Below are 24,584 nucleotides of genomic sequence, written 5' to 3'. Positions count from 1 at the left end.
TGGGAGCAGTGACATCCAAGCAATAAACATCACAAAAGTATGTGGTGATGCCCAACTCGCTGCAGCACAGATGTGTCCTACACTCAAACATTTAAACAACGCCCAAGATGCTGCAGGACCCCTGGTGGAGTGGGTGCGTACACCGCTAGTTAACCCTTGCCCCCTGCTGCAATATGCCCGGAGAGATTCCACAATCCAGTGGGAGAGATGCTACTTAGGGACTGCTTTGCCGCGAGCTGGATTAGCAGAACAGGCGTAAAGCTTGCGCTTCAGAAGCAAAAGGAGGCGAAAATGGAAATGGCTCAAAGCTAAGGACCTGTAGGACATAGCCATGACTTTCAGGGCGAAGGTCGCATTTGGACGCAACGTCACCTTAGTTGCCTGGGTGAACTGTGTACAGGAAGTGTGTACTGATAACACGTGGAGGTCCCCAACATGTTTAGCCATGACCAAAGTCATGAGCAGGGAGATTTTGTAGTGGAGGATCAGGGCCATGTCCCATGTGGGCGCAATTGGTTTAGAGACCAGTCTGAAACAACCGCACAACCAGGGTCCTGGATCTGACATAGAGACTTCTCGGATTACCTGTGTCTGGAGATGGGAGGTTATTCCCAAAACGGGCTCTGAGGCCTCGGAAACAGTCGACCTGAGGACGTCGCTGAAGCGTGGGGGATGCGCAAAAGTTGTAGCCTGGCCTTCCGGGTGGCGCAGTGGTCTAAGGCTGTGCCATCAGAGATTCTGGGTTCAAGCCCAGGCTCTGTCGCAGCCGGCCGCGACCGGGAGGTCCATGGGGCGACACACAATTGGCCCAGCGTCGTCCGGGTTAGGGAGGGTTTGGCCGGCAGGGATATCCTTGTCTCATCACGCACTAGCGACTCCTGTGGCGGGCCGGGCGCAGTGCACGCTGACGAGGTCGCCAGGTGTAAGGTGTTTCCTCCGACACATTGGTGCATGCTAACTGAATTTAGCCATGCTAAGGCTTTTAGTTTCAGCTAGGCTAGCTAGCCTCTGACTGCAACACGGTCGGTTTAGAATAACAAAGCAACTTAATGCTGGCTACGTACACTAAACAAGAGGGTTACCGAAGCAATTCCACCATTAGGAAGCTGGAATGGCTAAAATCAAATCTACATTTATTTGTCACAGACATGGTTAGCAGATGTTAATGTGAGTGTAGCGAAATGCTTGTGCTTCTAGTTCCGACAGTGCGGTAGTATCTAACAAGAAATCTAACAATTCCCCCACATCTAATACACATCTAAAGGGGTGAATGAAAATATGTACATGTAAGTGTATGGATGAGCGATGGCTGAATGGCATAGGCAAGATGCAATAGATGGTATAAAATACAGTATATACATGTGATATGAGTAATGTAAGATATGTGAACATTATTAAAGTGTCATTATTTAGAGTGTTGTATAAAGTGACTAGTGATCCATTTATTGAAGTTGCCAGTGATTGGGTCTCAATGTAGGGAGCAGTCTCTGAGTTAGTGATTGCTGTTTTAGCAGTCTGATGGCCTGGAGATAGAAGCTGTTTTTCAGTCTCTCGGTCCCAACTTTGATGCACCTTTACTGACCTCGCCTTCTGGATGGTAGTAGCTAGCTCGCCTTTGCAAGTTAGCTAACCTGGCTAGCGCGCTATGCAGCGCTTGTTAGCTAGCCTGGTCTCGAGTCTATGTAGGACCGGATCACTGAGGTGGAACCCGGACTCTTCTGAGAAGAGAGGCAAGCGGTGCTTAGCCAAGGCACACAGACAGAACCTGGTCATCCTCTCTCTTGGAGTAGCCTCCTATAACTGGTCACAGAGCGCACAGGAGCCGGGAGACATTTGACCCGACCAACGACCCAACCCGTCTCCGTGTCCCGCAACTCCGACTTTGTCGAGGTATGGGCAGCCGGGAGAGGAAGTCCTCTGAAACACCAAGCCCCAGCCGTCCCCTAGTCTTGCATACAAACTGATTAGAGCGAGGGCAGCCTGAGCATGCGCCGAGACATAAGACAACAAACATGGATAGCTATTAATTAATTGGGGGCGTGGTCGCAAACCCGAACCCACCTTTTCGTTTCGGTCTCGTTAGCTATCTTACCTATTGCTGAAGCCAGGCCAAGCAATTAGAAGAATAACTAATTGTTTGTAATGTTCTCATAAGTTTCCTAGTCATAAAATACAGCACACAACATCCAGGGGGTGAGCACGCTCTACAACCTAAGGGACAGTTAAGTTGACGTAACATAAGACAGGCTCGTGTTCCAATTGTTTGTTTTAGTACTGTGAAATGTACCTGTTCACACCAAGGTGAAGAGTGGAATAATTGAAAGAATGAACCCGAGTCTCACATGTGGAAGGAGGGGCTTCCAGCGAGCCATGTATTTCATTGGCCTTGTCGGGCGTGATTGTAGATCCATCAACCGAAGTCGTGAGTGTGCGACTCCTCCATAGTGTGTTGTACCGAAGATGACTGACTGAAAGAGAACACATTTTTGTTGTGGCCATACACCCGATTCAATTAGTGAACTAATCAACAAGCACATGACTCGTTGAGTTTGTTCTTCTATGCGGCTAAAACAAAAATGTATTCTGTTTGGGGTACTCAAGGATCGGCGTTGTGAAACACTTCTGTAGTACATTATACCCACAGTAATGGTATTAGCAGCTATTCAGACATCCAAGAATGTTGTCTCAGGTCCACTCTAAATCTGAATTTCCTCGTTTTTATTGAAGGATGCAGGTAGGATGCTGTTCCTGGGGCAGAACGAGTGGGCCCACGTCAACTGCTGCCTGTGGTCCGCTGAGGTGTACGAAGACAACGGAGCTCTACTCCAAGTACACAGTGCTGTCTCCAGGGGACGCCACATGGTAAGAATGCATTGAACATCACCATAGTTGCGCCTCAAATGGCACCATGTTTCCTATAAAGTGCACTACTTTTGACCAGGGCCCATAGTGGACTATGCAGTGAATAGGGTGACATTTGGGACACTTCCCACATATCAACGCTGGAGTACATCCTTTCCCAATAGACTTTGTATTCAGGCATAGGTGTGCAGTTTCATGTTTTTAACATTGCCGTAAAATAATAGCAGCTTTATTGTTCCATAGATAGAATTGTTTTGTCAAGTCTGCTATGCCCGTTTAGTTATAATGACAACGTTTACTCTTCAGGGAGTTTTCTGCCAGTCGTTCTCACACTGTTTTCTTTTCTCTTCTACACATTGTACATTTCTTCCCTACAGCGCTGTGAGCGTTGTGGCCAGGCGGGGGCGACGGTTGGCTGCTGTCTCTCATCCTGTCAGAGTAACTACCACTTCATGTGCGCCCGCGCCCGCAACTGTGTCTTCCAGGAGGACAGGAAGGTCTTCTGCTCCAGGCACCGCGACCTCGTCAGTGAGAAGGTGAACTTTTAGAAATGGGCTGAGGCGCACAGAAACAGTCATCTTTCCAACAGTGCACACCACCACTTTCACTTTGACTTGTCAGCTGCATCCAAACTTATGTCTCAGGATTTGCACTTCCGTTTCCCCTCTCCAGATGGTGTCTGGGAATGGGTTTGAAGTTCTCCGGCGGGTCTACGTGGACTTCGAAGGGATCAGCCTCCGTAGGAAGTTTCTGACTGGTCTGGAGCCAGAGTCTATAAATATGACCATTGGTGAGTATGTGTACATCCCCAATGGCACCCTATTCCCTATGTAGTGCACTGCTTTTAACCCTTTACACTCGTGGGAATGAGCCTATATGGATAGGGCTAAATTGAAAAGTTTTTTTACAGAACAAATATGGAAAGCATATGCATACCCATGGTAGCAATTAAAAGGGAACAGTTAGGAGATTGTGGGAAAATGATGAGGACACAGCTGTTCACCTGACTCAAGACTGTGTCTAAACATTACACTGTGATTTTATGTACATTTTACATTTACTGTACTTTCCATTGCATTTCTTGAAATTAAATCTGAAAATACTCTGGATACATTCAGTCACAATATTATTGGAAAATTTGGGGTAGGTGCATCAAAAAAAAAAATGCCAAAGGTTTGAGAGAGGTCAAACTAGTGTATCCAAGTGGCCACACAGCTCTCCAAAGTATGCACATTAAGTAAATTCAATGCACTTTTATGACTCAAAGAAGTCTCCAACTGTAAGATGCTTTTTTGAGCTTTCCTAGCTGTGCTGTTGTTGAACTAGAGCAAGCACACTTAGTTGTTTTGTTTGGAACACAGCCCTGCAACTCAATTTTAGGTAAATGTTCTTAATGTTTTGTACACTCAGTGCATGTCACTCTACTATCCAAAATAGTAGGAAACTTAACATATTGTATTGAGCAACTTGTCAACAAAAATAGCCTATTCCAAGCAAACTCTGGGACAGTTGTGGGATGATAGATCCCAAATGTATTTGATTTTAAATTCATACAACCAGTAGGCTTAGGTTACATAAAAAATAAATATTCAAAAGCAAGGAGTTGGATGCAACAGATCAGAAAATTTAGCTTAAGATGTTGATCAACTATTTCAAATCAAATTGTATGTCACATGTGCCCTGAATACAACAGGTGTAGACCTTAGAGAAATGCTTACTTACTATCCCTCAACCAACAATGCTTTAAGAAGTAAAATAAATACATAAATGTGTTAAGTAAAAAATAGAAAATGTAAAGATTAATAATTAAACAGCAGCAGTAAAATAACAAGTGAGGCTATATGCAGGGGGTACCGGTACAGTCTCAAAGTGCGGGGGCACTGGTTAATCGAGGTAATTGAGGTAATATGTACATGTTGGTAGAGTTAAAGTGACTATGCATAGATTATAAACAGAGTTGCAGCAGCGCAAAAGAGGGGACTGGGTAGCCTTTTGATTAGCTGTTCAGGAGTCCTATGGCTTGGGGGTAGAAGCTGTTAAGAAACTTTTTGGACCTAGACTTGGCGCTCCGCTACCTCTTGCCGTGCGGTAGCAGAGACAAGTCTATGACTAGGGTGGCTGGAGTCTTTGAAAATGTTTAGGGTCATCCTCAGACACCGCCTAGTATAGAGGTCCTGGATGGCAGGAAGCTTGGCCCCAGTAATGTACTTGGCCGTACGCCCTTTCCTCTGTCATGCCTTACGGTCGGAGGGCGAGCAGTTGCCATACCAGGCAGTGATGCAACCAGTCAGGATGCTCTCAATGGTGCAGCTGTAGAATGTTTTGCGGGTCTGAGGACCCATGCCAAATCTTTTCAGTCTCCTGAGGAGGAATAGGCTTTGTCGTGCCCTCTTCACGACTGTCTTTGTGTGCTTGGACCATATTTGTTTTTTGGTGATGTGGACACCAAGGAACTTGAAGCTCTCAACCTGCTCCACTACAGCCCCGTCGATGAGAATGGGGGCGTGCTCGGTCCTCCTTTTCCTGTAGTCCACAATCTTCTCCTTTTGTCTTGATCACGTTGAGGGAGAGGTTGTTGTCCTGACACCATCAATCATGCAGTCATGAGTGAACAGGGAGTACGGGAGGGGACTGAGTACGCACCCCTTAAGGTGTTGAGGATCAGCGTGGCGGATATGTTGTTCCCTACCAATATCATCTAGGACCGGCCCGTCAGGATCCAGTTGCAGAGGGAGGTGTTTAGTCCCAGGGTCCTTAGCTTAGTGATGAGCTTTGATGGCACTATGGTGTTGAACGCTGAGCTGTAGTCAGTGAATAGCATTCTCACATAGGTGTTCCTTCCGTCCAGGTGGGAAAGGGCAGTGTGTAGTGCAATAGAGATTGCATCATCTGTGGATATGTATGCCAATTGGAGTGGGTCTAGGGTTTCTGGGATGATGGTGTTGATGTGAGCCATGACCAGCCTTTCAAAGCACTTCATGGCTACGGACTTGAGTGCTATGGGTCGTTTAGGCAAGTTACCTTAGTGTTCTTGGGCACAGGCACTATGGTGGTCTGCTTGAAACATGTTGGTATTACAGACTCGGAAAGGGAGAGGTTGAAAATGTCAGTGAAGACACTCTCCAGTTGGTCAGCACATGCATGGAGTACACGTCCTGGTAATCCGTCTGGCCCTGCAGCTTTGCGAATGTTGACCTGTTTAACCTCTATGGGCTAGGTGGGACGCTTGCGTGGTGCACTCCATCAACAGCAGGTGCATTTCAAGAGCGGCAAATTTGAATCCAAATAAATGTCAAAATTCAAATTTTTCAAACATACAACTATTTTACACCCTTTGAAAGATAAACATCTCCTTAATCTAACCACGTTTTACGATTTCAAAAAGGTTTTACGGCGAAAGCATAAATTTAGAGTATGTTAGGACAGTACATTTACAAGAGTTGTGTGTAATGTTTTGTCAATTCAAAGACAGGGTCACCAAAACCATAAAACCAGCTAAAATGATGCACTAACCTTTTACAATCTCCATCAGATGACACTCCTAGGACATTATGTTAGACAATGCATGCATTTTTAGTTCTATCAAGTTCATATTTATATCCAAAAACAGCGTTTTACTATGGCATTGATGTTGAGGAAATCGTTTCCCTCCAATAACCGGCAGTCAAGTCAGCGTCACAAATTAAATAATTAAAATTAGAAAACATTGGTAAAATATTATATTGTCATTTAAAGAATTATAGATTTACATCTCTTGAACGCAATCAACTTGCCAGATTTAAAAATAACCTTACTGGGAAATCACACTTTGCAATAATCTGAGCACTGCGCCCAGAAAAATACACGTTGCGATACAGACTAGACGTCATGTTGGGGAGATCTAAAATCGAAAATACTATGTAAATAATCCATTACCTTTGATTCTCTTCATCAGATGTCACTTCCAGGTATCACAGGTCCATAACGAATGTAGTTTTGTTCAAAAAAGCTCATCATTTATGTCCAAAAATCTCCGTCTTGTTAGCACATGATCTAAGCCAGCCGGACTTCTCGTCATGAACGAGGGGAAAAAATATATTTACGTTCGTTCAAACATGTCAAACGTTGTATAGCATAAATCATTAGGGCCTTTTTTAACCAGAACATGAATAATATTCAAGGTGGACGAATGCATTCTCTTTTATAACGTATTGGAACGAGGGTACCCAACATGAACTCGCGCGCCAGGTGTCTAATGGGCCATCATCGTTCCATGGCTCTTGTTCGGTCAGATCTCCCTCCAGAAGACTCAAAACACTTTGTAAAGGCTGGTGACATCTAGTGGAAGCAATAGGAAGTGCCAAAATATTCCTCAGCCCCTGTGTTTTTCAATGGCATAGGTTTAAAGGTAATACAACACATCAGGTATCCACTTCCTGTCAGAAAATGTCTCAGGGTTTTGCCTGCCAAATGAGTTCTGTTATACTCAGACACCATTCAAACAGTTTTAGAAACTTTAGTGTTTTCTATCCATATATAATAAGTATATGCATATTCTAGTTACTGGGTAGGATTAGTAACCAGATTAAATCGGGTACATTTTTTTATCCAGCCGTGCAAATACTGGCAAATAGCCCCAACAGGTTAAAGGTCTTACATCGGCTATGCATGTTTCAGTGTTACTTGCCTCGAAGTCATTTAGCTCCTCTGGTAGGTTTGTGTCACTGGGCAGCGTTTCTTCACATAAGTGTAGCAGTGCGCAGAAGGCAGTAGGCTATGCGCAAATGTTCGTTCCATAATGCAACACTGTTGTCAAAAAGGCACCGCACTTGCAAGCAGTTTCATGTGACAGATGAAATTGTGTTAGAAATTTAGAAAGAAAGGAGATCTAATATGCAACAACAAGCATGGGTTGATATGACTAGGATTGTGCCTTTTGCTACTGGACAATGAAAGGAGCTTATTATAAAATAATTGCCTCCATGGATATAGTCTGATTTTGGCTAGACTACTTTGAAGCAAGGTAAGACGTGCCTCATATCATATGTATTAAAACTTATGATTTAAACATTTAAGTATATTGTGCATTCGGAAAGTGTTCACACCCCTTGAGTTTTCCCACATTTTATGTTATAGCCAAATTCTAAAATTGATTAAATAATTGTTTTCCCTAATCTACAGACACTACCCCATAATGACAAAGCGAAAACAGATTTTTTGAAGTTCTTGCAAATGTATTAACCAAAAAAAACTGCCATATTTACATAAGTATTCAGACCCTTTATGATGAGACTCGAAATTGAGCTCAGGTGCATCCTGTTTCCATTGATCATCCTTGAGGTGTTTCTACAACTGGAGTCCACTTGTGGTGAATTCAATTTATTGGACATGATTTGGAAAGCCACACATCTGTCTACGTAAGGTCTCCATCATACTTAAATGGATGAACTTTGGAACCACCACGACTCTTCCAAGAGCTGGCCGCCTGGCTAAACGAAGCAATTGAGGGGGAAGGGGCTTGGTCAGGGAGGTGACCAAGAACCCGATGGTCACTCTGAATGAGCTCCAGAGTTCCTCTGTGGAGATGGGAGAACCTTCCAGAAGGACAACCATCTCTGCAGCAATCAGGCCTTTATGGTAGAGTGGCCAGATGGAAGCCACTCTTCAGTAAAAGGCACATGACAGCCCGCTTGGAGTTTGCCAAAAGGTACCTAAAGGACTCTTAGACCATGAGAAACGAAATTCTCTGGTCTGATGAAACCAAGATTGAACCCTTTGGTCTGAATGCCAAGCATCACGTCTGGAGAAGCATGGTGGCAGCATCATGCTGTGGGGTTGTTTTTCAGTGGCAGGGACTGGAAGACTAGTCAGGATCGAGGGAAAGATGAACGGAGCAAAGTAAAGAGAGCGCCTTGATGAAAACCTGCTGCGGAGTGCTCAGGATCTCCGACTGGAGTGAAGGTTCACCTTCCAAAAGGACAACGACCCTAAGCACACAGCCAAGACAACGCAGGAGTGGCTACATGAGAAGTCTCTGAATATCCTAGAGTGGCCCAGCCAGAGCCTGGACTTGAACCCGGTCTAACATCTCTGGAGAGACATGAAAATAGCTGTGCAGCGACACTCCCATTCCAACCTGACAGAGCTTGAGAGGATCTGCAGAGAAGAATGGGAGAAACTCCCCAAATACAGGTGTGCCAAGCTTGTAGCGTCATACCCAAGAACACTCGAGGTTGTAATCGCTGCCAAAGGTGCTTCAACAAAGTACTGAGTAAAGGGTCTGAATACTTATGGAAATGTGATTTCAGTTTTTTATTTTGAATACATTTGCAAGCATTTCTAAACCTTTGTCATTATGGGGTATTGTGTGTAGATTGAGGATATCTTTTTTAAATTCCATTTCGAATAAGGATGTAACAAAGGGGTCTGAATACTTTCCGTTTGTACTGTATTACCAGTAGTAGCCTAAATTTACCGTTAATTCTCATTTAGTTTATTCTCATGTTTGTTTGGTTACGGTAATTTCTGGTAATGTATTCAATATATTATTATTAGTCATTTACCATTCTCATTGTCGGAGTGCACACGTTTGCAGAGCTCACAACCTATGCTACTTGTGAGAGAACTTTTTCATTGTCGTTTGTTTGGAGTGCTCCTGTCAATGCTACCGGGCCTGTGCGCAAATGTAGGCTTAGAAATGTGCCCCTATGGGGATGTCTGATTTGTCTTAACCCTCCACCACTAATGAGCTGTGGAGCTTTTCAAAGTATTTTTTTCTTTACCTCAATCAGCAAGTTAACAAAGTCTGTTTTTAGAATCCATTGAGAATGACAATAGTTCCTCGATGTATTTGGGGGGAAAAATCCAGCTCTTTCCCTTTCGATAACCACTTGGCATGAAAGGGAAAAATGGAATTCTCTGATCCAGTTGAAACATCATAAAATACCTGATTACTTCTTATCCCTTGCACAAATAGCCTACAGCTGTGTCTGTACTAGAGGTCGACCAATTATGATTTTTCAACGCCGATACTGATTGTTGGAGGACCAAAAAAAGCCGATACCGATTTAATCGGACGATTAAAAAAAAAAAAAAAAAAAAAAATATTTATTTATTTATATATATATTTATATTTATATATATATATATTTATATATATATATTTATTTATATATATATATTTATATATATTTATATATATTTTATTTATATATATATATATATATTTATTTATATATATATATTTATTTATATATAAATATATATATATTTATTTATATATAAATATATATATATTTATTTATATATAAATATATATATATTTATTTATATATAAATAAATATATATATATTTATATATAAATAAATATATATATATTTATATATAAATAAATATATATATATTTATATATAAATAAATATATATATATATATATATATATATATATATATATATATATATATATATATATATATATATATATAATATAAATATATATATATATATATATATATAAATAAAATCAATTTAGTCTCAAATAAATAATGAAACGGGTTCAATTTGTTTTAAATAATGTATAACAGTGTTGGAGAAGAAAGTAAAATGGCAAAATGCGCCATGTAAAAAAAGCTAACGTTCAAGTTCCTTGCTCAGAACATGAGAACATATGAAAGCAGGTGGTTCCTTTTAACATGAGTCTTCAAAATTCCCAGTTTTAGGTTGAAGTTATTATAGGAATTATAGGACTATTTCTCTTCCTACCATTTGTATTTCATATACAGTACCTTTGACTATTGGATGTTCTTATAGGCACTATAGTATTGCCAGCCTAATCTCGGGAGTTGATAGGCTTGAAGTCATAAACAGTGCAATGCTTGAAGCACAGCGAAGACCTACTGGCAAATGCAGGAAAGTGCTGTTTGAATGAATGCATACGAGCCTGCTGCTGCCTACCACCGCTCAGTCAGATTGCTCTATCAAATATCAAATCATAGACTTAGAAATACGAGCCTTGGGTCATTAATATGGTCAAATCTGGAAACTATCATTTCGAAAACAAAACGTTTATTCTTTCAGTGAAATACGGAACCGTTCCGTATTTTGTCTAATGGGTTGCATTAGACTGTAAACTCCTTCCGGACTCACATTAAGCATCTCTAATCCAAAATTAAATCTAGAATCGGCTTCCTATATCGCAACAAAGCATCCTTCACTCATGCTGCCAAACATACCCTCGTAAAACTGACCATCCTACCGATCCTCGACTTCGGTGATGTCATCTATAAAATAGCCTCCAACACTCTACTCAACAAATTGGATGCAGTCTATCACAGTGCCATCCGTTTTGTCACCAAAGCCCCATATACTACCCACCACTGCGACCTGTACGCTCTCATTGGTTGGCCCTCGCTTCATACTCGTCGCCAAACCCACTGGCTACAGGTTATCGACAAGTCTCTGCTAGGTAAAGCCCCGCCTTATCTTAGCTCACTGGTCACCATAGCAGCACCCACTCGTAGCACGCGCTCCAGCAGGTATATCTCACTGGTCACCCCCAAAGCCAATTCCTCCTTTGGTCGTCTTTCCTTCCAGTTCTCTGCTGCCAATGACTGGAACGAACTGCAAAAATCTCTGAAGCTGGAGACTCATATCTCCCTCACTAGCTTTAAAATAGCTTTTCGGCGAAAGCACATTTTGCAATATTCTGAGTAGATGGCCCGGCCATCATGGCTAGCTAATTTGGCCCTCACCAAACTCAGATTTACTATAAGAAAAATTGGATTACCTTTGCTGTTCTTCGTCAGAATGCACTCCCAGGACTTCTACTTCAACAACAAATGTTGTTTTGGTTCAAAATAATCCAAAGTTATATCCAAATAGCTCCGTTTTGTTCGTGCGTTCAAGTCACTATCCGAAGGGTGACGCGCCGGTGCATTTTGTGACAAAAAATGTCAAAATATTCCATTACCGTACTTTGAAGCATGTCAAACGCTGTTTAAAATACATTTTTATGCTATTTTTCTCGTAAAATAGCGATAATATTCCAACCGGGCGACGTTGTATTCGTTCAAACACTGAAAGAAAAAAATGGAGTCGTCTCGTGCACGCGCGCACTTCAGTGTCATTGTTCTCAGCAGGACCACTCACAAAAACTCCTGCTGTTTTTCGCCCAGAGACTGGAGAGCAAAGTAGGCTGTGATTCTATGATGATAAATTAACAGGCACCGCATTGATTATATGACACGCAGGACAAGCTAGATAAAATAGTAATATCATCAATCATGTGTAGTTAACTAGTGATTGATTGTTTTTTATAAGTTAAGTTTAATGCTAGCTATCAACTTACCTTGGCTCCTTGCTGCACTCGCGTAACAGGTGGTCAGCCTGCCACGCTGTCTCCTCGTTGAGTGCAATGTAATCAGCCATAATCGGCATCCAAAAATGGCGATTACCAGTTCTTGGGAAAATTTGAAAGCGACCCCTGTTAATCCGCCTTCCTCTAGTCTGTACTGAACTCACTGGCGCTGGAAACGCTGAGGGCCCAGATTTTTTTTTTTTACGATGTTGCAAGTTTGCTAGTGCGAGCTTCGGCAGGACAGAATTGATAGTTGATACAATGTTTCAAGTTCTTTGGCTAGGCATGTCCTGTCTGCAATGTGGTTTATAGGATATTTTCTACCTGCAGGCTGCAATGTTTTTATTTGTTGGCTTTATCTAGGCTATTTTTACATGGTTAGCAATAGAAGTTACTTTTAGATTTGAATCATCATTTAGATTTAGAATCACATGACAGTGATGATTTTGAGATACAAAGACTATTATAAATGAAATTAAACTGTTCCATGACAATGTGCATATGAAAATCATAACTGGCACTCAGATTGTTAGAAATGGTAAGATAAATTGGCACTCCAAATGGAGAAGATTGCCTACCTTTGGTGTAGCCTATTACCGGCAACTTCAAGAACGAAGTGGCAGAATCTGCGAAGGCCAGCAGTGGGAGGAGGAAGGTTGGAAAGTTTTTTTTTTCCCTTCTGATTAGGCTATCTTGATCTCTGGCTCCCTCAAGTCATTTTTGTGTCTTAATTATTTAATAAAACAGTGTGTTTTAAAGCATCAGACAAGCTCAGTACATATTGATTTTATTAAAACACATAGGTGTCTATATATAAAAAAATACACTTTTTTAAAACTTCTACCAATCGATTGGTCGACTATTTTTGGTCGACCAATATAAAAACAAAATGTTGGACAGCACTAATATGTTTTGAAAATGCATACTGCCTCCAGCTCATTGCAAATGAGCCGCAGGTAGCCTAGTGGTTAGAGCGTTGGGCCAGTAACCAAAAGGTTGCTAGATTGAATCCCCGAGCTGACAAGGTAAAAATCTGTCGTTCTGCCCCTGAACAAGGCAGTTAACCCACTGTTCCTAGGGCCGTCATTGTAAATAAGAATTTGTTCTGAACTGACTTGCCTAGTTAAATAAAGGTGTGTGTGTGTGTGACGCATTGATGAAGCCTGCCTTCCGTTGCCTATGCATTTGCTGTTTGAGATGCTGTTGCAGAAGTTTCTCACGCTTTCTGACAGATGTTCCACTCAAAGGCTCTGTATCTGTATGCTCGACGTATGTGATAAATAAGATGCATAAGTATACTGTACACTCGCCAATTTAATTCCACCAAATCGTGCAAATTAACTAGGGATGCACGATATATCTGTGAACATATCAGAATCGGCCAATATTAGCTAAAAATGCCAACATCTGTATCGACCCGATGTCTAGTTTAACGCTGGTGGTAAAAACAGATGTCAAAGCTACTGTGCATACCTGTATAATGTAGGTACATGACGTAATGACGCCACAAATTTTGCGCTCCACGTGCAACACAGCATTCCTAACCTAGCCCAAAATGTCTCCTGTGTGGATCGAGCAGTCAACAAGTCGAGCAGTCATTTCAAAGAGTAAGAAAATTTCAGTGAGACAACTCAAAGGCTTAATCCATTAAAGCCAAGATAATGGAATTCATTACCCTTGACAATCAACCGTTCTCTGTCGTGGGTAATGTTGGCTTTCGCCGACTGGTCGAGCACCGGTACACACTACCAAGTGCGCTATTTTTCAGGTGTTACCCTACCGGAGTTACACAGTAATAGCGTCACTGCTAATAGCTTCATGACATGCATACTATGGAACGCTGTTTGGGTCTTTGCGTGTTACAGTAGCACTGTCAGAGCTGTACAAAAAAAATTCTGCAAACACCGGCCACGAACGATGTGTTTACAATACCGCGTTGGTAATAAAGCATAATTTGTTCGACCACAACTTCTGGGGTAGCTAGCTTTATCTTGGTACCTAGCTAGCACCTATACAACCAGCCTGAATACAATGACCAGTAGAACCTGCAGTAATTTTCATTATTCTTAGCAATGATTTAGGACTCCTTGTAAGTATTAGCTAGGTAGCAACTGGTTGTTCGCCTAATAAACTGAAGTTCAATTTCAAGAAAATTAATAGCTAACCAGTTACTTAACCCTGTTGCCCAAAGCTAACGTTATAAGCAGCCAGCTAGCTTCATCTGGCTAGTGTGCCTCGACCGGACCGGGTTATGTGTTGTAAATCTAGCCACAATAAGGATTAGGCAGAATATTGGAATTTGCGGTTTGCCCTCAAAATAAAAGTATGTCATTGACAGTCATGCAAATGAATACAAATAGTAGAATTATGCCATACTGTTATTTTGAAGGCTAACTGCCAAGTCCACTATTGTGTCTAATCCTTATTGTGGCTAGCTTCACATAGATGGGTCCGGCCACCATTAATCAAACAAGAACTGTCTTAAAAATAGGGTTATTTTAGATGATGACACCAAGATTGTCGTTTTGCTATGTTTTTGGGGAAGAACATTATTTGCATCCATGAGCTAGCTAGCTTTTTTTTTATGACCAGCACAGTAGGTGCGCAAGACAACTTTACCAGCATCATAGCATACATATCGATGAATCGTTGTCACATGAAATATGAGTGATAGTGTAATCAATGTGTAATAACTTTGTAAAAAAATGTATGTGTAATAACTTTGTAAAAAAAATGTATGAACTCGTTAAATTGTGACGTGCAGTCATATTCAGGTCCTGATTGGTCAACAAGCTCATTTGACACGTCAAATATTGTTTTTGACACGTCAAATAGTGTTATTTGACGTGTATCCTTTTTGACATGCAAAGACCCAAACGGCGTTCCATAGAAATCCTGGTTGAGAATGAAACAACAAGTGAACAAATTAACCACAAAACAGCACAGCAAGTAAGTGAAAGAAATAGGTTTTGATTATGTTTTACTGGTAATGGGGGCATATGTAATTGACAGCAAAATAACCTTTTGATCAGTGTGTGTGTGACCTTTATTTAACTAGGCAAGTCAGTTAAGAACAAATTCTTACTTACAACGTTGCTGGGCCAATTGTGCACCGCCCTATGGGACTCCCAATCACGGTCGGATGTGATACAGCCTGGATTCGGACCAGGGACTGTAGTGAGACCTCTTGCACTGAGATGCAGCTCCTTAGACCGCTGCGTCCGTGTGTGTGAACTATTTAACTGTACAAGAATGCTTAAAAGGCCGCTAAAATGTTAAATATCGCTATCGGCCACAAAAGTCATATCGGTGCGTCACAAAAATTAACCTATAGACCGATCTTTTTTTTATTTTTTTTTATGCATGCCCAATCAAATATATTTCCATCGACTGGGATTTCATCAATGAATAGGCTTAAAAGCATTGTTTCGCCTTGGGATTTTTCTTCTCCCAGACTTTTCCCGGTTATTAACGGCTAACGGAAACACTGCTGCCATCCCACAATTACTGTTTATGCAAACTGAAAATGGTCCATTATAAGTCGCAAGCTGGGTCAGTTGGGGATCATTTGAAACCCTGTTCTATTGAAGATCTAACTAGCTAAATTATAAAATACGATCTTAGTGTTAGGCTTTCACAAGGAAATTCAGTGAAGCATATTGTAATTTTGGTGCGCAAAGAATGGAGTCATGAGACAATTTTTTTCACAACTCAACAAACGTGCTAATTCTGTTCAGGACAACCCAGGGTAAACCGCCATCTCATCTTCTAACTGTACATCAAACATGGTGATCGTAAACGTTGACGCTATATATTACATGAGTTTTATATGGAAATGTGAAGTGTACATTTGGACTGACATAAAACAATTTTTTTCTAATTATAATCCTCTTTCAAAATAAATCTGTTGTTCTGCCCCTGAACAAGGCAGTTAACCCACTGTTCCTAGGCCGTCATTGAAAATAAGAATTTGTTCTTAACTGACTTGCCTAGTTAAATAAAGGTAAATAAATAACATCGAGCCATCTTAATTTACAGCATTTCCCTCACTCAAACAACAAAAAATGGGTAAACCGTCTTGTTGCATTCGGTGCTCAAGTTCAGAACGGGTATCAGTCAAAACAAATACAGAGCTGTGAAGCGGAGACCCTGAGCTCTCATGTCATGTATAGCATGTTACTGTACAGTCACTGTTCCAAATTAGGCACAAATTAGGCACAGTGTCCAAATCTGCAATTTTCAACACGTATACGGGTATGAGTTTAAATGCTTAACAAAAACCCCAGGCACTGGTCAAATGGTGCATTACACAGGCTTTGTCCCAAATGGCACCCTATTCCCTGTGTCGAGGGGCTTTTGATTTGGAAGGTGTGACCCATATACTCTAAAAGTTCGGCCAGTAAGGGATTTACAGTATTTTACCACCATCAATCATTCCCCTTTTTACTCGTGAAACCATCCATCTGTTTCCTTCTATATCCAGGTTCACTTCAGATCAACAGGCTGGGTGTGCTGACTGAACAATCAGCAAATGGCGCAAGATTGTATCCTGTGGGCTACCAGTAAGTGACCAATAATCCTCTTGTGTCCCAGACATCGACAGCATCCATTTAGATTCTTCTTGTTTTGAATAATCGATTTGTGGATAATGTAGTCAGGGTTGTTATTGTATTGTTATTATAAGATTGGCAGTATAAAACTGCAGTTATTTTGTAGAACTTCCCTGAAGTTCGTTTTTAAATTATATTGGGTTGTTTATCTTTTACTTTACTCACCTTTTGTCATTTTCCTCCCTCCCTGTTTTCCTCCGTCCAGGTGCTCTCGGCTGTACTGGAGCACAGTGGACCCTCGGCGGCGCTGTAAGTACACCTGTAATGTGACAGAGGTGTACTCTCCACTCCCGGAGAAGCCAGGGGAACCACATTGGTGGGAGCAGGAGGAGAACCGAACCATAGCCCACAGCTTCAACAAAGGTCAGCAAACCCACCTAACCTGCCTCTTATCTGGTAGTAGGGTGGGCACTTCAATGGATAACCTTGATGTCCCATATGTTATATTTATTTATTCTTTTCAATTGAAATGTTCCAATATTTGCTATTCAAAAGGGACAATTTACTAGAATCTACTAATTCTCAGAGTCCTCAAAGTAAATAATGTTCCTTTTTTTATTCCTTGACCAGAAATGGAAAATCCAGAGGCCTCTCTGCCCATTCAGGTATCTCCCAGCACCACCTCATCCCCCCTGAAACAGGAGCCTGGGGCCAAAACCCCAAGTTACTCACAAACCAGGAGACCAGCAGGAGGAACATCTCGACCTCTTCCCTCTCCAGGTGACATTGAGTTAGATATCGATACCAGTGTAATATCTTGTGTCAGTTAACAGTGAGATATCTCTGCTTATTTGAGGAACGTTTTTACTTACAATGAGTGATATGTTGTCTTACCTAGTTCCCTTAAATTTAAGTCACTTAGGATAAGAGCGTCTGCTAAACGACATCAACGTAAAATGTTAATATCACTCTGTTCCGTCATGACACTATAACTGGTGATCCTCGAATCTCTAGGGAGTGCCATGACCAAATCCCTCCACATCCTGACTCTCAGGGATCTGGACGATACCTGCCAGCCGCGTCGCCTCTCTCGGGGCCGCCTCTCCGGGGACTCCTCTTCCCCCACCGATGGCCTCGTGGGACCAATGACGCTCCGTTCAGGGGGCACCCTCCACCCCAGGTCCCTACCCTTCAGCTCCCCTTCCAGAACCAGCGAAAACCTCCAGAATTCCCCTCAGAGTGTACAAACTCGCGCTGGCTCCTCCAGCTGGCGCTCCTCTCTCTTGTCCCCCTCCAGTGTTACCTCCCCTCTCTCTCTGCGGCCTGGCGCCATCGGCAGCCCACCCTCCAACCTCCCTCTGGCCCTCCGCCACTCCTCCAGGATCAGGCAGTCATTCAAAATCACAACTCCAGTGTCCACTGAGGTGCCACAAGACTTCTTAGCGTCATCTGAGCCAGAGGAGGCAGTGGTGGTGCCCTCAAACGAGATCACATTGACAGCAAATAATATGGAGGAAGACACAGACATCGGCCCCCTGATGTCGGATCAGGACTTGCCCTTCGCTCCCTTCGACGTGGCGGACGCAGACGTGGCGGTGGCCTCTGTGCTAAACGCCAAGCTGGAGTTTGACGAGGCCTTGTTGAATGAGACTGTGGCGCTTCACTGTGGAGGTTCCCAGACAGGTGGAGGCGATATGGAGGAGGCATTGGAGGCGGAGCCATTAGAGGAGGAGACCCAGAGCCAGACTCGGGGTGGGGACAACATGGATGCCAACATGGCTCCGGTATTCACCAAAGCAATGGGACCGAAAGAGGTCCTGGAGAACGGTTCCTCAGACGAAGACATGGATCACTACTTGAAGTTATCGCGTACGTTGGTGGTGTGCAAAGTCTCAAAGGACTCAGGGCAGGCAAGTCTTCCTCTCCCTCCACCAGCTCCTACGTCTCAGTCCATCTCCCAGCTTGACGGAGCGGATAACGGCTCTGAGAGTGACTCAAGTGATTCTACCTGCGATGAGGAAGAAACTCAGGAAGAGGGGAAGAGTGAGGAAGATCAGGGGGCTGACAGTCAAGCCGTGTTTGAAACCTGTGACCCAAATAATGACATGTCTATTGAAGAGGAGGTTCTGATGGAGTCTGAGCAAATGGAATCCCAGAAAGAGGTTCTTCTGGACCCCAGCAGTGGCCATTTTGTTTCGGATGACGACCGCATCAGAGAGTATCTGGCTAATAATAAAAAAGTAGTGCTTGATGATAGCGACAGCTCTGGCTCTTCTACGGATTCTCTCATTGGAGTGGATGACGAGATGGGAGACCCAGACTTTGAGCCGGAACCCAAACCCAACCCCAAATCAATTCCTGTGAAAACCATCATGGAACCCCCTCGTCCTGTGAGCATGAAAACTATTCCACGTAAACCCACACCAACACAGAGAAAGATCATCAGGGTGTCCCTACCCTCTGGACCTGCTCTGCCTCTGAATGTAGCCTTCTCTTCGCCACCCATCACTGTTCGAACCATTCCAAGGACAGCCACCTCCACCGCCTCCCCGACCCCATTTGTAATGAATGACATGAACTCTATACCCTTACAGACAGGGGCCACTACAGGGAGAGCTATCACTATCCGCCTGGCCACACCAAGACAAGCAGCTCAGCAGCAGCTGACTGCCTCTATTCAGTCTGCCTCCAACTCTGCCCTGTTCCCACAGGTTCTGCTAGTCAACCGTCAAGGTCAGATTCTGATGAAAGATCCAAACACTAACACCTTCCAGACGGTCTGCACCAGCTCCCCTTCCTACAGCCGCATCAGCCAGATAGCCAAGATTATCCACAGCAGTGGTGCACTGCCCTGCGCGATTCCCCAGATGGTGGTCGTACCCGCTTCATCTACACTCTCGCCACGGACAGCCATCTTCCATAGTTCAAATCTCATCACCAGTAACAGAAACAACAACACCACCTCACCAACCACCATCTCTAACAGAAACAACACCACACCAGCACCCACCACCAATCTCCTGATCAGGACCCCACAGAGTTTGCATGATGGGCGAGTGCTGGTCCGAGCCATGCCCATGACGCATGGAGCGAAACAAGTGAGGGTCAAGTGCGTCTCTGTGCCCAGCTCTCCAATGATGACAGGCAACCAGGCCCAAGCTATCTTAGACAGAGCCATGGCTACTCATCGCGAGCCCTCTCGGATACGGCCTAATATCCTCAGGGTGAGCACATCCCAGCTGAGCCCATCCCACTTCCAGGTCCACCCGTTCCTCAACAAGATTCAGTCCCCTCTAGCCACCTCAGACACACCTGGTCAGATGCTCCGCCACAAGCCGGCCACCGTACCCGAGTCTCAGGTCCGTGTCAAAAGAGTGTCCTTTGTCGCAGAGCGTCCCAGCAAGAAGAAATGTAAAACTGATTTCCTCCCGCAGTCACCATCTAGTGACCTTGATGATCTAGATGGCAGCAGGTAAGGCAGAGTACAATATGAGATTATGGAATTATTACATTTTTTATTTTACTTTTAATGTTGTAACTTTGACTGCACTACACATTTTCCAATTGGGATAATAAAGAGATTAAAATCAATCAAAGACTAAATCACTATTTTTCTCATACAGAAATTGTGGCGTTAGAACTAAAGCCCCAACAATGAAAGATGTGCTGGATCTGGACCAGAAGAAAGTTGAGCCCAAGGTCATCCTACCAACAGAACCTGAGAAGATCAGGTTAGTTTCTTCTCAAACGCGACCATAGCAAGATGGATGCCAGAAATACGCACTGCAAGGTACATTTTCTTGTTGTTGATATTTTAGAATGCATAAGTACGGAGCCCCTTAGAGGTCATGGTGAAGAACATTTTTAACCTCTATGGGCTAGGTGGGACGCTTGCGCTTGCCCACCTACGTAACAGCCACTTGCAGCCTGTGGCGCGATTTTCAAAACCTTAAAAATCCTATTACTTCAATTTCTCAAACATATGACTATTTTACAGCTATTTAAAGACAAGACTCTCGTTAATCTAACCACACTGTCCGATTTCAAAAAGGCTTTACAACGAAAGCAAAACATTAGATTATGTCAGCAGAGTACCAAGCCAGAAATAATCAGACACCCATTTTTCAAGCCAGCATATAATGTCACCAAAACCCAGAAGACAGCTAAATGCAGCACTTACCTTTGATCTTCATCAGATGACAACCCTAGGACATTATGTTATACAATACATGCATGTTTTGTTCAATCAAGTTCATATTTATATCAAAAACCAGCTTTTTTACATTAGCATGTGACGTTCAGAACTAGCATACCCCCCGCAAACTTCCGGGGAATTCGCTAACATTTTACTAAATTACTCACGATAAACGTTCACAAAAAGCATAACAATTATTTTAAGAATTATAGATACAGACCTCCTCTATGCACTCGATATGTCCGATTTTAAAATAGCTTTTTGGTGAAAGCACATTTTGCAATATTCTAAGTACATAGCCCAGGCATCACGGGCTCGCTATTTAGACACCCGGCAAGTTTAGCACTCACCATAATCATATTTACTATTATAAAAGTTTGATTACCTTTTGTTGTCTTCGTCAGAATGCACACCCAGGACTGCTACTTCAATAACAAATGTTGGTTTGGTCCAAAATAATCCATCGTTATATCCGAATAGCGGCGTTTTGTTCGTGCGTTCCAGACACTATCCGAAATGGTAAAGAAGTGTCGCGCGCATGGCGCAATTCGTGACAATAAAATTCTAAATATTCCATTACCGTACTTCGAAGCATGTCAACCGCTGTTTAAAATCAATTTTTACGCCATTTTTCTCGTAGAAAAGCGATAATATTCCGACAGGGAATCTCCTTTTCGGCAAACAGAGGAAAAAATCCCAAAGGCGGGGGCGGTCGGGTCACGCGCATAAGCCCAGAGTCCCTTGATCGGCCACTTGAGAAAGGCGATAATGTGTTTCAGCCTGGGGCTGGAATGACGACATTCTGTTTTTTCCCGGGCTCTGAGCGCCTATGGACAACGTGGGAAGTGTCACGTTAGAGCAGAGATCCTTAGTAAAAGATAGAGATGGAAAAGAAGTTCAAGAAATGGTCAGACAGGCCACTTCCTGTAAAGGAATCTCTCAGGTTTTGACCTGCCATTTGAGTTCTGTTATACTCAGACACCATTCAAACAGTTTTAGAAACTTTAGGGTGTTTTCTATCCATATGTAATAAGTATATGCATATTCTAGTTACTGGGTAGGAGTGGTAACCAGATTAAATCGGGTATGTTTTTTATCCAGCCGTGTCAATACTGCCCCCTAGCCCTAACAGGTTTTAACAGAAAGGCTAATCCATTCCCTCTTTTTTATTTTAATTTGTATTATTTTTTTTCAAACATCCCCTCAAATATAAGAAGTTATTCCCTCAAATAAAAAATCGTTCCCTGAATAGAAAAATTAGTTCCCTCAATTGTATTAGTTCCCTCGGATCTCCCCTGCAGATCTCTAGGTTTACAAGAATGGCATTCTCCTTATGTAGGCCTACCCAATCCCATTCCCACTTGGCCGATAACATATTGCAGCCTTATTGTAAGTCTATTTAGTTAATTACATGCTTCAAATGGTGATGATCACTGACCATTCAATAGCTTAGTTTGTGTTTACATATGCCTATAAGGGCAAATAATAGCATTTAAAACCCCTTAATTGGGCTAAGTAATTTCAATAGCCTGAAAAGCCAGGAGCCTCGCAAGCAGTGATAATTGAATGATGCATGTTTATAATGCAAACCAAATACACTTTGTGCAAACTCCTATTCATACACTTGGACAACATGAACAGTTGTCCATTTTGAGCGCCTCTCATCCCTGCGACCCTGTGTTTTACTGGCTTCCTGCATATAGTTTGGGCTATACATCCACTAAAACATGGCACCAGCCAAGCGCTTGGATGTGTTTTTGACTTAACAATTGTGCATGTGACTCAGTGGAGGCAGAAAGGAATGGCGAGTGAATTTATTGTGCATAATTTCCAAGAGGCTTCAGTGTTAACAGGTGCAATGAAGCGCTCTCATCCCAGAGCTAGGCAGGAATTATTTCTGGCTCAGCTCCATGATCTTAGCTGTTCTATGGCCTGTCTATACTCCAGGGGAGTTCGTTAGCTACCTATCCTAGCCTGGTAATTAGCTAATATCCAGGTGAATGTAGTGTCATCGCAACAAAGCGAATAGCGTTCAGTTTTTGTTATGAACATAGAGCCAGAGCCTCTTTAAACCATCTATCTGTGCATGGTTGGCTAAGTCACTATACAGCTATAGCGAGCAAGATGCCTTGCTAGCAGCTCAGTCGCACACACACAGCAGCAGCATGCTTCTGAAATTCTGGGAAATGGTTGCAGAGAGACAGAATGCCGATTCTGAGGACTATTACGTTTTTATTTTACCATTATTTAACTAGGTAAGTCAAATAAGAATTTGTTCTTAACTTCAATGATGGCCTAGGAACAGTGGGTTAACTGCCTTGTTCAGGGGCAGAACGACAGACCTTGTCAGCTCGGGGATTCGGTCTTGCAACCTTTCGGTAACTAGGCTATGCTGCCGCCCCAACATTATTGAGGGAACAAATTCAAGCAATGAATTAATACAATTGAGTGATCTACTTTTTATATTGAGGGAACTAATGAAAAAACTGAAGGAACTGATTAGCCTGGCTGTTTTTTTTTCCTCTCTCTCCACCATAACCCATAAGGGGATCCGTACATACAGTGCATTCCGGAAAGTATTCAGACCCCTTTTTGCCACATTTTGTTATGTTACAGCCTTATTCTAAAATTGATTAAATAAAACTTTCATCAATCTACACACACTACCCCATAATGACAATGTGAAAACAGTTTTTTTTGTTGTAACAAATGTATTAAAAATAAAGAACTGATACCTTATTTACATAAGTATTCAGACACTTTGCTATGACATTGGAAATTGAGCTCAGGTGGATCCTGTTTCCATTGAGCATCAGGTTTATAAAGTTGCAGAGCTTTTGGTCTGACGGTTCTGAGATGGTTCGAATGCCAGTAACTATTGCAGGCTCAGTGTGTCTAAGCGCCACACTGTGCCACTCCATCTTGGCTGTGTGTGTGAGTACAGAAAGTCACAGAAATCGGGTAGCGCTCCGATACCTGCCTTAACAGGCCTCAACTGGATCTATAACAAAAAAATTATATATATAATAATTTAAACACGTTTTAGCATCATGAAATGGACGTTGTATGATAAACTACGATAGATAAATGTCTGGTTGTATTTTTCCTTACACCGTAGGTTTATGTACTTTGACGTGAAGCGGTCAAATTAGCGCTGTATTACCATTTTCGACCTTTAGTCCCACAAAATGTGCATTAAGGGACTGTCCATTTTCCCTATAATAATCCTCATCAATCAAAAGGAAACTGCCACATGCATCCCTTATGTAGGAAAGGGGTGTTCATCTGGGTTAAGTCATTCCAAAAAAGAAAATGTGAAGGAGGACTGACTGAAGTAGAAAGGCATTTGTTTTTTTTAAATAAAAACCCCACAGTGCATTCGGAAAGTATTCAGACCCCTTGACTTTTTACAGATTTTGTTACTTTACAGCCTTATTCTAAAATGGATTAAATAAATAAAAATCTCAGCAATCTACACACAATACCCCCTAACGACAAAGCAAAAACAGGCTTAGATATTTTTGCAAATTTCTTATAAATAAATATGACATTTAAATAAGTATTCAGACCCTTTACTCAGTACTTTGTTGAAGCACCATTTGCAACAATTACAGCCTTGAGTCTTCTTGGGTATGAAGCTAC

At 42.4% G+C, this 24,584-nt stretch overlaps 1 protein-coding gene across 4 annotated transcripts in view; it reads left to right on the top strand.

Moving 5' to 3' along the window:
* The window catches only part of LOC106570121 (histone-lysine N-methyltransferase 2B), a 96,671-nt gene that overhangs the window by 53,343 nt on the left and 18,744 nt on the right, over positions 1 to 24,584 (top strand). For all 4 annotated transcript variants that reach the window (XM_014142152.3, XM_014142151.3, XM_082961067.1 and 1 more), the window contains 8 exons: positions 2,728 to 2,862; positions 3,240 to 3,398; positions 3,535 to 3,652; positions 16,681 to 16,759; positions 17,013 to 17,170; positions 17,378 to 17,527; positions 17,762 to 20,219; positions 20,371 to 20,478. In XM_014142152.3, coding sequence (XP_013997627.3) covers positions 2,728 to 2,862; positions 3,240 to 3,398; positions 3,535 to 3,652; positions 16,681 to 16,759; positions 17,013 to 17,170; positions 17,378 to 17,527; positions 17,762 to 20,219; positions 20,371 to 20,478 — 3,365 coding nt within the window. The remainder of the gene's footprint in view (positions 1 to 2,727; positions 2,863 to 3,239; positions 3,399 to 3,534; positions 3,653 to 16,680; positions 16,760 to 17,012; positions 17,171 to 17,377; positions 17,528 to 17,761; positions 20,220 to 20,370; positions 20,479 to 24,584) is intronic.

The sequence above is a fragment of the Salmo salar genome, chromosome 14, assembly GCF_965601325.2.
Source record: "Salmo salar chromosome 14, fSalSal1, whole genome shotgun sequence".
Lineage (NCBI taxonomy): Eukaryota > Metazoa > Chordata > Actinopteri > Salmoniformes > Salmonidae > Salmo > Salmo salar.
The sequence above is the reverse complement of the archived record's forward strand: the minus strand, read 5'-3'. Positions and strand labels throughout refer to the sequence as shown.